The sequence below is a fragment of the Actinia tenebrosa genome, unplaced genomic scaffold, assembly GCF_029948245.1.
Source record: "Actinia tenebrosa isolate PJP-AT-01 unplaced genomic scaffold, QUT_ActTen_1.0 PGA_scaffold8__29_contigs__length_14323225, whole genome shotgun sequence".
In the NCBI taxonomy this organism is placed as follows: Eukaryota; Metazoa; Cnidaria; class Anthozoa; order Actiniaria; family Actiniidae; genus Actinia; species Actinia tenebrosa.
Genome location: NW_028292585.1, coordinates 11,864,492 through 11,877,374, shown reverse-complemented (window position 1 = coordinate 11,877,374; position 12,883 = coordinate 11,864,492). Strand labels below are relative to the sequence as shown.

Here is a 12,883-nt window from a genome sequence, read left to right as displayed (position 1 = left end):
GGTTTTAGCTGTTGCGGTTCCCCTGCCTCAGAACATGTATCTATATTTGTATCTGATTCCCCCCCCCCCCCCCCCCCCCCTTCGTTTATTGAACTGGAGGCAAGTGAGAAAAAATAATGGAGCAAATTATGGTGAAAAACATTACTGATCCGAGAACTGATCTCTGCGGGACTCCATACATATTAAATATGACGATCATCGAACGTGTATAAAGTTAGATAAATTAATTAATTAATAAATAAACAAAGTTAAAGTAAATAGTAATCAATCTTTATTTTCCAAACTATCTTAAAATATTTACACGAAATTTACAACAACAACAACAACAACAACAAAAAAAGAAGATAAAAGTAATTGATATATTTACAAATAATTGTAGCGTACATTCCTTAGAGTATAATTTCTTTTTTGTGCTGTGCCTATGGGCACAGTACATTTGTTTTTGTTGAGTTAGGTATGATCGGAATTTAGTGTTACGAATGCCATTGGTGGACCTCGTCATGATTGACATTCGTGAAACACGAGGTGAAAATGCATGTTGAGATCTGTAAGATCGGTACACGGAAGAGGTGAAAGAGGTTGAGCATATGTGGTTTTCGTGGTAAGAGTGCCTTAATCCAACTTACTTTAAACTTAATTTGGTAGTTCTAAGCAGATAATTAGAAACTGGGGGAGCTAAATTAGAAACTTTTAGTGCGATTTTTGTTTTTTGATACAACTCGAATTAGTTACGTAAACAAAAGATTGTAAATGGACAGGCCAGGAATTTCTACTGCGTCATTGATGTAAAATAGTACTCGCACGAGTTTTATATTATTTTATTAGCAAGAAAAATGATATTAGGTTTGATTAGCAAAACATATTTATTTCTAGTCGAATATTTTCATGACAAAAACGTATTTCATGCCGTAAGCTTGAATGGGGGCGGGCAAGGAATTTCTACTGCGTCATTGATCTAAGATAGTACTATTGGTATTTACTAAAACAAGGAACGACCTAAAACCACCTGAAACGACCTGAAACGACCTGAAACGACCTGAAACGACCTGAAACCATCTTGAAACCACCTGAAACCAGCCAAAACATTGAATCTCCATCAAGTTTGTCGTCCAGTTTGTGTATTTTATTGACTGTTATCGATCGATCGAGTGTTTGTTTTCCTTGGAAGGGATGTACTTCATGGTAGAATGTCATATAGTCGCTCATACGTATAGTCTCCCATAGAAGTATTCCACACTTATACCTCACTTTTCCCTTGCTATGATTACCTGTTCCTAGCTATGATCAACCGTCCCTTCCTATGATCAACCGTCCCTACCTATGATCAACTGTTCCTAGCTACTACGTTTTTTCGTACTATTTCCATTCTGAGGTTACCCTGCGTGCAAAGTCTCCTTTACCTTCCCCCGAGTGAGAGAAAGGAAAGAGTCTTTTTTCCTTTCTCTCACTCGGGGGAAGGTTAAGGAGACTCTGCTCGCAGGGTAAATTTTCGAGACCAAACTTTTTCTGTAGATGGAGAATCTTCTGTTCAATAATGTTTTGTGTGGTGTTTTTGAGCCGATGGAGCCACCATAACACTGGTTCTCAGAGAGACGGAGGCTTGCTTTGGGGTTTGCGAACAAGACTCGTTTATGCTGGTTCAATTTGACCGTAAAAAATATTCAAACCGAATCCACGGACTTTCTTCTGTCTTACAATGACTAAATCCCAAATAGTCTTGTACTCTATTCAAAGTATCCAATGTGCACAGCACATTTGACACGTTTTCCTGTGTCAAAACTTGTTAGTATTTACGATCGATCGCTTTTGCTTATGGAATGAATGGAAAAGCAAGCTTATTCCAAGTCTTATATTTATCGAATATTTCAACTTTGCAGAGTAAATCTGTGCGTCTTTCAAAAGAATTTAGAAAGATATCAAACCTTTCTTCGTCTTACGAATAAAGACTATCCAAATATGAACAAAGAGGGTCACTAAACATGCAGTTGATAGATATGTGAATATCAAAAGCAACGAGCTTGTTGTCGAATTCTTTAAATTTAAAGGTCTTGTTACGTTGAATGCTCGAATGTCTGCAGCGATTAAGGGTATAAATAATAATATTATTGAATAATATGAAATAGTTTCGTCTAAAAATAATAAACTAATTAATATGTCTAAATCCAATCGCTTTTTATCATTTCTGCTGTCATTCGTTTGGAATCCGTCATTGTTTTCTGACAAGTGATCGAGCAATAGTAAATACTATAAATAATAATGTGCGGATCAGCGGTCATTTGTATAATCGATCGCTTCGTTTTGTTAAGTGCTTAGAGGGCACTCCCAGTAATGTAAATAACAATACATTTGACTTTTCCTTCTGTTGAAATGATTTGACAACCCTCGACATGAGCAGACGTATTTTCTTTGTCCTGATCGAAGTGCGCTTTCAAGCATGGTCTCTTGAGCGTTATTGGTTGAGCAGACAGTACCGATGATTCTGCGACCCTGCATGGAAAACAAATAAGATGTAGCAAATAGCAAAACACGTAAATTCACTATAATTTCTTCCTTCCTTCCTTCCTTCCTTCCTTCCTTCCTTCCTTCCTTCCTTCCTTCCTTCCTTCCTTCCTTCCTTCCTTCCTTTCTTTCTTTCTTTCTTCCTTTCTTTCTTTCTTTCTTTCTTTCTTTCTCTCTCTCTCTCTCTTTCTTTCTTTCTTTCTCTCTCTCTCTCTCTTTTTCTTTCTTTCTTTCTTTCTTTCCTTCTTTTGTAAGAAGACGAATTACGGTAACGATACAGGCATGTATCCAAGAGAAAATGAACTAAGAGAAGGAACCCCCGTGCCCCATCATGTGCACACTTTGATGCTATTTTTAGAATCATTTATGCTATTTTTAACTCGTTACCATGCCCGCACGATAATCATGCTTCCCTTTAATGCCTCGTTTTAGGACACGAAAAGCGCCATATCTCTCTACGTCCACAACAAAAACACAGGTTTTGTTTACTGCAAGACTGGAAGCCGTCTACCCTCAAGAAATCAACCAATCAGGTTCTTCGCTCAAAATATCTCCAAACTAAAAATAGCATCAAACTGTGCGCATGATGGTTACAAGGCTATATAGGTAGGATTCCTTCTCTTAGTTCATATTCTCATATGTATCTCAAGCAAAGGAAGCAGTACATGTTTACCAATTTCAGACCACGAGTCGTTCCATAGAAAATGAGATATAATTTTGTATGAGTTGTGTGAATGAATTCATGTGTCTACACAATTTAACCTTAAACAAAACAGGAATACTTTTGGGAATGACACGTGGTCTGAAAACATTGCACCAAGACCAATTAAGTCTATTTTGACAAAAGAAAAGAATCAAATATTTATGTGTGGACGCGTTTTGCACAAAGTTAATGTTTGACTTACAGCTGGTTCAGCTACTAATACACTATTATGTGCAGTTCTGCTTGCCCCAGTACCACTGCTATCAGCTCTTTTGTAGACACACTGACTAAAGTTCCCTGCACCAGGTGGTCCCTGGGGTCCTGCAGGTCCTTGTGATCCCTGGGGTCCTTGGGGTCCCCTTGATCCGGTGTTTCCTGGATTCCCTCGTGGACCAGTCACTCCTGGTTGTCCAGGTGGGCCCCTAGAGCCATTGTATCCCCTAGGTCCCACTGGTCCTTGAGGACCATCTGGGCCTTGATTTCCTTTTGGTCCTTGTGGACCAGGTGGGCCTTGGTTGCCAGTAGGGCCTCTCGTACCGTTGTACCCTCGAAGGCCCATTGGTCCTTGAGGTCCAACAGGTCCTCGAGCTCCATTTTTCCCTGGGCGTCCATTCGGGCCCCTAGAGCCATTGTATCCCCTAGGTCCCACTGGTCCTTGAGGACCATCTGGGCCTTGATTTCCTTTTGGTCCTTGTGGACCAGGTGGGCCTTGGTTGCCAGTAGGGCCTCTCGTACCGTTGTACCCTCGAAGGCCCATTGGTCCTTGAGGTCCAACAGGTCCTCGAGCTCCATTTTTCCCTGGGCGTCCATTCGGGCCAAGTTTTCCAGGGGGTCCTCTAGGACCTTTTCTTCCAGTAGGCCCTATAGGGCCCGGGATGAGACTTATATTTCGGACCTGAAATACAAATTTCCATATTAATAAGCAAGAAAGATAAGAATTTAAAGAGTTCGTGGTCACACTGCTAATGACAAATCAGTTCTTAAATAAATTGATAATTATAACCCGATATTTTAAATTACCTCAATATTGAGTTTCGTTATCTCTTGAACTGACTCATTGTGAGCTTCCCAAAGTTGCGTCAGAGATATTTGTATTGGATCAACCTGGGAAAATTGTTTTAAAATACTTCACTTTACTGATTAGTTGGGAGCGCACACAGCACGCGCGCGCACTTTCAGTTGCGTCATTATCTAAAATAAAGGTCAGGATTGTTATTTGTATTTTATTTTAAAAATGTAAAAACTTGCTTGCTGTGCTGTTTGCAGCAATAAAGCACTTGGGGATTGGCAGAACACTCGAGGAGTGTCGAGAAGCACTCCACTACGCGTCGTGCTTCTCCTAACACGTCTCTCTTGTTCTTCTAATCCCCAAGTGCTTTATAACTTGACACAGTACGAATGCGAATCTAATGACCAGAAAAGACATCTTACGAAAGGTGTGTTGCTAGGGGTGACACTGCTGGTCATATTAGTCGTGTTCAAGCTGCTGGACTGTGTTGGTTTTGTCTCTTCTGTTGTCATGGATACAGGTGTCTCAGTCGTCGGTTTCATTTGTTGAAGTTCTTCTCTTGTAGTTTTGAGGAGAATCCACAGTCTTTGTAATTCTTCGTTTTGTTTTCTCTGAAAGATAATAAAACAGCATTTGATATGGATTTATCAAGGTGAAGATTATTATATCCTTGTTACTTTTGAAAAAGGGACTTCATCAAACCAAAACGATTAAAGAATTGAACACTGAGGGTCTTAAAATTACTAAGACAGTAACTTAGTCCTTCAAGTGGCTAGTTAATGGTGGTTCCCTTACTAAACAATTAGATACGATAAAAGAGGACCACGATTTATTAATTTGCATTCATAAAGACACACAGGCAGCCCAAACCAGCATTGAGCATGAGTTGCCTCAGTAACAGCACGCTGATGGTTATCATACCATTGTGTTTAATATCTCTGACACATTTCTTTCCATCTGATCCATTTCTTTGACTTGTTTCTGAAGCTCTGATTGGCGAGGTACTGAAAAGTATAAGGAATCGTAAACATTGGAACATGCATCCATATAAGGTCTACGCACATACATAAATGGGGCAAAGATGCTGTAAGCACTTTCCTAGGGCTCAAGCTGGATAAAATAAAAACTGCAAATGGAGGTACAAGTAGTTAATCATACATAAAATAACCACACGTGAAAGATGCGCGAAGGATGCAAATGTCTTCGATTGCAACCCACTAACGAAAAGTCCAACGCCAGTTTGCCCGGATGAACTCAAACAAATAAATTAAACAGGAAAACAGTTAAGGAAGGCAGCACTAGCGAGACAGTCATGCGTGTGACTAAGAAGAGTAATACTTGATATCTATAAATTTTGTATGCGGTAGGTCGTCAGTGACATCTTGCTATGCAGGGAGGGTTAATAGTTTCCCCGGGGGGGGGGGGTACTCCGCCAGAATTTGGGTAGGGGTGTTCCGCTGGGATTCTGACAGGGGTACCCTGTTTATGACAAAAAAATCAAATTTGTAGACCCTGTTTATGACAAAAGATATAATTAATTGCACTGAGTTCCTGTTTCAATTATCATGTCATCTCGCGTATCGTTTTTTTACGACCATGGTAACCAGTTTCAGTCAATACGAAAGTAGAATCCCTGAATATGACAAGAAACTCAGGAAGAATTCGGACCTTGAGTGAAATTGCATACCCTGTTTATGACAAGAAGCTCGAAAAACCATACCCTGTTCAGCGGATCATGCCCATATAGTCCATATATGGGAGTACCCCCCCCCCCCCCGGATAGTTTCCTACCTAAACCATGTGATGCCATACCCCAATGACTCTACAGCAAAAAATTCAATTTAGAAACCGAATCCTTTATATATTTTAACAAAGATTTTCTATTTCAGACCTTGGTTATAATGTAAAAGAAAATTTTTTTTAATTATTTTGATGCGAGGAGAAAAGAGTAATCCTATGACTTAAAAGGCTATATTTCCAACCATGGGGGTTAAACATGAAATGTTGTTACAGATGAGCATGCAAATCTCTGGCGCTTGATAATGAACACGAATAGGATGATAATTACTTTAAAAATAGATTTCCAGGACTGGACTGACCATGACATTGACATTCAGGTCCCGCAATTACGTCAATACTGTTTGGTTTAAACATGAATAGACATATGGAATCGCCAGGGCACGGGTTCAAATCCAAGACTCGGAATTTTTTCTGAGTCTTTCAATTTGCAGCTGCATAAGTTGCTTCATATACTACAAGGATCAGCTCAATTCGATACATTACAACCGCAGTACATACAAATATATATTTCATATATATTCTTATACACATATGGATAAAATATATCTTTTTTGATAGATTTTGTATTATTTTCAGGTTCGGTTTTTAATCAAGCCGAAGGAAAAAATCATCCTTATTAGTCAATTACACAGAACTTATAAATGACATGCTTTCACCTGACAAACTTAGAACAGGTTGAAACGTGTAACACTTTAACCATGCTCCGGAATACTAAGATAAATAATAATAATGATAATGGGGTTCTTATATAGCGCATATTCACATTTTCTTAATGCGCTTTACATTGCAGTGGAGGACTTTACGGGCTGCATATTAAGCCGTGCAGCTTACAATCATGAGTGATTTATTAGTACATTAGTGTTATGCCTCCAGATTGGGATAGGCTGTGGAACCGGGAGAAAATACACGAATAATTCAACAGGTTCTTTTATGTCCCCCATTCACTGTAGGTTAGGAAGGGTTGGGAGACAGGGACTACGGTTTTAAGTCCTTGTCCGAGAAGACTTGAAGGTCTAACCATTTCAAGTGCAGATGTAATTACAAAGGCAGCACCTTTTCCTCAGTTATTTTAAGACCCTGAGTGTTGGTCCGGCCTAGGCTTGAACCACGACCTCCCGCAAAAAAAACCCGACGCTCTTACCAACTGAGCTAACCGGGTGGCAGATATGCAAATCAGTTTTGATACCATATTTGGAATTTCCGGTTTTTCCGGGTAAATTGTAAGCACCCCAGTTTACCAAGCCTACCAAGTAATTTTCTTTCACGCTCGAGATGAGTAACACCTAGCCTGCGTCACCTGAGTATCAGGCTCTTTCACAGGCCCCCATCTCATCCGCAGGCACCCTACCAAGGCCTGATACTCAGGGCAAGCCTGCGTAGTGATAAAATCAGGTAAAATCACTATAATATCTGTTCACCTGATCTCTAACCACCCTGGATACCTAAACTAATGCAACGAAATACCTCTTTTTTTTTTAGTAAAACGCTTTCCTCGAGCGGCGATGCTTTTATATTTCCAATGTTCTTGTCTCTTGCTTTCTCTTTGACGGCAGCGCCGTCTGATTGACAAATCAGATGTTTAATTTCTCAATTTGTGACCGAGGAAAGTTAGGGAACTATCACGATATACTTAATGACATTCCTGAGTATCAATATGATGAATTATGGCTGGATGAAGATGCTGGTGAGGTCAGAATTAAACTTAGTAAGGCACGCATGGCATTAGCAATACTAATGTCAGTGTAAAGAAGAATGGATCTACGGCGCATGCGTCGTATCTTGCATACACCACCAAATATACTACAAGTTGATACACATCTAGACTGCATACGTTTTTCTTTTTCTGCATACTTACGCATAAGCAATAATTTTGAAAGTTTTATAATACACTCTAGAAAATTACTCGATTCTGATTGGACAAGACGAGTACATTAATTCCCAAATTGTACTCTGTAGAGTCCCTATTAAGCTTCTAAGTTTTGTTGAGTGTATCATAAACAAAAAAATGCACAATCTTCTCGTACAATTCAAAATTTATAGATACTCATGATGTTTTGAAAGTTCTCAAATCAAACTCGCCTAAAGGATCGCCCAATTTTAAAAACTTTCAAAACATCACTCGTACCATAGTTAATATTAACTATGCTCGTCTATAAATTCCGAATTGTACTCGAGATCATGCGATTTCCTATACATAAACAAAACGTATCTAACAATTATTTGATTCCGTGAGCATATACCGAACAGATCAAGCTGAAACCCCCATCAGGCGATACCCCTTGCCCGATATGTAGTTATTCGTTACCCCATCGATGGGGAGCCATTTGTTCAGTTATTAGATTATTCGCGCAAAAAATGGTAATCGAAACTGCGAAAGAGTTGCATTCATAAAAAATTAAATCAGATGTGTGTCGACGGTGAGATACATTTTATATTGTTAATCCGGGAATGTGTCCATTTTTGAATACCTATTGTATGTATGACTGAAAGATCTTGAATGCGTGTTAGAACTAGAGTACATATCGTGTATCGACGGAAACTGAAATGTTTATTCTGCTCGGTAGCTGTTTCCACACAAAATAAACACTCTGTTTGTTTTACTTCACGCATCGCTGTTTATTATCCGAGGAGAGAAGAACTGTGTCTTATCCAATCAAATAAAAATAATAAAAATATAAATAAATAAAGAGGGGTTTAACAGTGGATTCAAAAGAGTGGCTTTTCTTCCACTGGATTTCAGCTGGAATTTAGAAGTTGATTTTTGCCGAGGGAGGAAAAACCAGAGAACTCAGAGAAAAACCCTCGAGGCACAGGAAGGAACCTACAAGCAACTCTATTCACTTACGACGCCGAGTCCGCGGGAAAGCCATCCTGTGTCTGTGAGAGGCGAGCCCTATCACTCGCGCTACGCCACCCGTGCTTTAAAATGAAGACTGTATATTTATGTGTACTTTATTGTGTACTTCATATGGATTACAACAGATCCACCCCTGTTAAACATTTCAACAACTGGGTGTACAGACTAAACCGTAATATGTGATAAAGCCACGTTGGTGGTATATCATTCTGGAGAAATCTGATTCCATCCACACACACCATAGAATACTGACGTGGTTGTTGAATTCTCGAGCTTAACCCTTGCACGTAAAAGCAAAATACGAGGAGATATAAAAAGAAAAGGCTACTTTGGAAGGTCATAGAGTCAACATTGAAGTGCACTGATCTTACCTTACGACTGATCTTTTAAGAGCTCGTGTAACTAAATGATCACGATTTCATTTATCGATGACTATAGTTACGGGACACCACATTACACTACCGATCTGCTATAGAACCTATTTATCGCTCCCAAGAACTTGGATCCGAATTGTGAATAATTGAACGAGGTTAGAGGCATCAACATAAACATTGATCCGATTCTTACTGTGTTATAAAGCCGGGCATATAGTGACCACATACCAGTATTTGAAACCCGTTTAAAAAAGTATTTTCATATCTAAGTATCGGATAGTAGTCATGATTCGCACTAGAAGAGAACATTTACCAGGTCCAAGCTCGAGAGGTTTACAAGTATCACATGACTTGATCCCTGAACATTTTTTGTGAAATAGTTTCTAGTAAAGCTAACAGGGACTGACGCAAAACTAAGAATTCCGAAAGGAGTAATCTATAAGTAAACATAGAAGCGATTGATTTGAGTTATCGTCATAAGACTTTAAATCAGGATGCGAGGAAATACGGATTAATAAATGCACTTGCACATTTACTCAATTCAACAGGTCCTATTACTGAACAAAATAAACGCTTGGAGGTACTACTAACATTCCTTTTTCCTTTCTACGCACTTGAAAAATGATATTAATATTGTAGAGATTTTTCAAACAATTGAACGGATGGAAGGAAATTGTAAGCCCCGTTTACACTAGCGATTTTTGCAGCGATTTTTTTTTGTTTTTTTTTTGTTTTTGTTTTTGTTTTTGTTTTTGTTTGCGATTTTGTCCATAATGAATAATGGTAAAGAATTTACGGTAAAGTTTTTTTACAGGATACCAAGATTTTCCTAGACGAATGTCTCTTTTGAAGGATGAGACAAAAGATTTCATATTTCCGAAAATTGCCACAAAAATCGCAGTGTAAACGGGGCTTTAAAGAGGTTTGATCGTATACCTACCTTGATTACTAGTAGAACACGTACATCCTGAAGGCGAACTAATAAATCCAACCAACATGAGAGCAGTCAACAATAACCCGCCAATAGATATGAAACAAACCACTGAGATCATCACACATATTTTCTTGTACATTTTTTTATCTTCATGGCCAGATTGGCTTTCGTCGTCTACCAACCCCCACCTAGAGTCGCTACTCACAGGCGATTGGTTTCGACTTTTCTGTCGATTCGTGGGGACTGTAAATAAATCTGCTGTTGTAGGCTGCTGCGATGCGTGGCCTCCGTCATCTTCACGGATACATTCTAGATTATCCCTCGTTTGAGAAAGTTCAATAAAGGCATTGGATAATAACGCTGTTGAACGGCTAGCCATTTGAATAGAATGTTTAGTTTTGGGTTCTTGGGAGCCCCGTTTCTTTGAGCTGCTCATAGACTCGAATAAGATTGGTTCAACACGACCCCCAAACTGATTCCTGTGAAGAGGATCTCGACTCATGTCAGTAGACTTTATATTATGATTAATGAACACGAAAAAACCTGTTGTTTGATTTTCTAGAATTGAGAAATTATACAAAGTAAAATTGTCCCTCAGTGGAAACGTGGTGCACTGGTTGAACTGGCGGAAGATTTGTTTACAAAAATCCGGAAATTGCACGGCTCTCATATGGGCTCATCCACCACGTGATCATGCTGAGAGTGGCCGAAAAAGGTAAAGGCTTTCTAGATATCCAGTAAAATCAAGTTAGTACACGACCTACGCTCTGGGCAAATTTGAACTGAATCTCAAACCCTCAAATGTTTATTTCAAGTAAAAGTCTTTCGATGAAATCTGTGGTCATGGAATAAAATGAAATGTTTTGTAAACACGTGTTGTTTGAGAAGAAACGTCTTTATGGCACTAGCTAAAAACTAGTGTGAGCTGCGTCGGTGTTTCTAATGAAACAGTAATGATGAAAAGGTAAAATTAAAAGGTAATTTACCTTTTCATCATTACTGTCTTTATGCCACTTGAAGATCATAATCTGCTTGCCCACCCGAAGTTCTCAGTTGCGACCGCCCTTTGAGAGGTAAAATTTAGCTGAAAGATCAAAAGACTCCACAGTGTCTAGTAGGGACGAAAGCCCGTGAATTTCTTTCTTTAGTGATTCCAAGACTAACTAGCATCAACTATTGACTGCGATGGCCCTCAGAAATAAGGAATTGTAAGGGGAATAAGTTTTATCGGAGTCTTAAGATGAATGAATTTTGATTAACTTTAACCATAACCACAGAAAGAAACTTCAAGATTTTTAATGGGTTTTAATTAATTGGTATCTAAACTGCAACGGTTGATAAGAAATTTCTAAAATATCTGCGGTAAATATTTAAATTGTTCGGACATTTTTCTGTTGGTGTGTACTTTTCTTATATGCACCATGCACTCCATCCCGAAGAGTTGAAATTGTACCAAATTTACAAAGAATATAATTAGATAGAGCAGATCGATATCGAGTTAGTACTTCTCAACATTTTTATGAGGGTTTCTGTTTGGTGCTGTGAAGAGAGTGGACGGAAGGATGGACTGTCCGTACCAACATTGGCATGGCGGGGACCGCAGTCACGAAAAACCACAAAACCAAGCCTCAATAGGAAAGTAAATTTCGTTTTGGTAAAGTACACAATGAGCCTCCATTGATAAAAGCTGGTAAAAGTTTTTAAAATATACAAAGAAGAAATAGAACATCAAATAAAGACAGCATGTTCAAACATTTTGATCTGACGATTGAACTCGTTTACATCTGATGCATCGTCAAGATCATGACTCTGATATATCAGTGTTTCATGACTAGTTTTAGGAAAATCTTAGTTTGTTTCTATGAACGTTATTTAGACAGAGGCTAGATTCGGAGGATAGAAAACTGAGCATCATTGACATGTCTGCCGCATTATCTCATTATACAGTTCTTGTGATTCGACCCCGACTTCTCCTGCACCACTCTTCGCGTTTTTTCTCGTTGGTATGTTTAAGCCAGAACTAATGGGCGAAAACCTTTGTTCCTCCGGTCCTTGTCCTTCAGACTTCATATTGGTGCAAAACAATTCACAGCGTAAAACTTCATTAACGTATCTCAGTGTTTGATGTCCTTCCACGAGTGATTTAGTACGAACAGCATCTAAATATTACTTTCGTTTTTTTCTTCTTTGCCTTTAAAAGCTAGTCTCCCTCGCATCCGTTTTTAGTGTCGTTCGTCACGCACTAAAAACGGATGCGAGGGAGACTATTAAAAAGCAGCCTTATCACTTTTCCTATATACTTTTTGAATATCGTTGATCGCAGTGGAAGAGGTAAAGGAAGAGACATTGACGGGAAAATAGAACCTGATATATATATACACTTAGGACTTTACAAGTAGCGTCACATACCAAGTTATTTAATACTGACATTTGATAGGTTATTTTAGACATTGCTTTCGGTAAGACTTAACCGTTTCAAGCATTTCCGATTGAACTACCGCATGTCGAGACTCCTCGAGTCAAATCTCAACAGTCAGTTGTGAAAAAGAACTATGGCTGAATCGTTAGTACGATTCTAATCACACCCAAAAAGCTTTTTTGGTAGAAAGTATTAAGCAAAACTGAGAGAAAACATAAAGATACTGAAAGAGGGAGTTTGTCCTGGCATGCGTAAAGCGAAAAGTGCATTTATCATGGTCAGTTTTGG

General features: G+C 38.9%; 1 protein-coding gene and 1 long non-coding RNA gene across 4 annotated transcripts in view; one reads left to right on the top strand and one right to left on the bottom strand.

Annotated features, from left to right (window-relative positions):
- Positions 1 to 248: 248 nt before the first annotated feature.
- On the bottom strand, positions 249 to 10,819 carry LOC116289018 (uncharacterized). Of its 3 annotated transcripts, none has more exons than XM_089024124.1 (6): positions 10,183 to 10,819; positions 5,133 to 5,215; positions 4,634 to 4,822; positions 4,223 to 4,306; positions 3,405 to 4,097; positions 249 to 2,487 (listed from the first exon to the last, which is right to left on the bottom strand). In XM_089024124.1, exons 1-6 carry the CDS (start codon positions 10,676 to 10,678, stop codon positions 2,302 to 2,304), a joined length of 1,731 nt encoding a protein of 576 aa, XP_088880250.1. In that variant the 5' UTR covers positions 10,679 to 10,819; the 3' UTR covers positions 249 to 2,301. The 3 variants fall into 3 exon arrangements, with proteins under 3 accessions (XP_088880250.1, XP_088880252.1, XP_088880253.1); XM_089024126.1 differs by lacking the exon at positions 10,183 to 10,819 and adding an exon at positions 7,476 to 7,565; XM_089024127.1 differs by lacking the exon at positions 10,183 to 10,819 and adding an exon at positions 5,370 to 5,536.
- LOC148905182 (uncharacterized) overlaps positions 7,278 to 12,883 on the top strand; it is a 34,086-nt gene continuing 28,480 nt past the window's right edge. The window contains exons 1-2 of the long non-coding RNA XR_016118710.1: positions 7,278 to 7,403; positions 7,491 to 7,716. This is a non-coding gene — a long non-coding RNA (uncharacterized LOC148905182). The remainder of the gene's footprint in view (positions 7,404 to 7,490; positions 7,717 to 12,883) is intronic.

Bases quoted from the DNA above. Each gene is read 5' to 3' on its own strand.
- LOC116289018 (XM_089024124.1), bottom strand. From the start codon at position 10,678: ATGAGTCGAGATCCTCTTCACAGGAATCAGTTTGGGGGTCGTGTTGAA. The intron at 4,098-4,222 runs GTAATTTAAAAT...TTTGTATTTCAG, and splicing joins TAACGAAACTCAATATTGAG to GTCCGAAATATAAGTCTCAT. The intron at 2,488-3,404 runs GTAAGTCAAACA...TTTTCCATGCAG, and splicing joins TATTAGTAGCTGAACCAGCT to GGTCGCAGAATCATCGGTAC.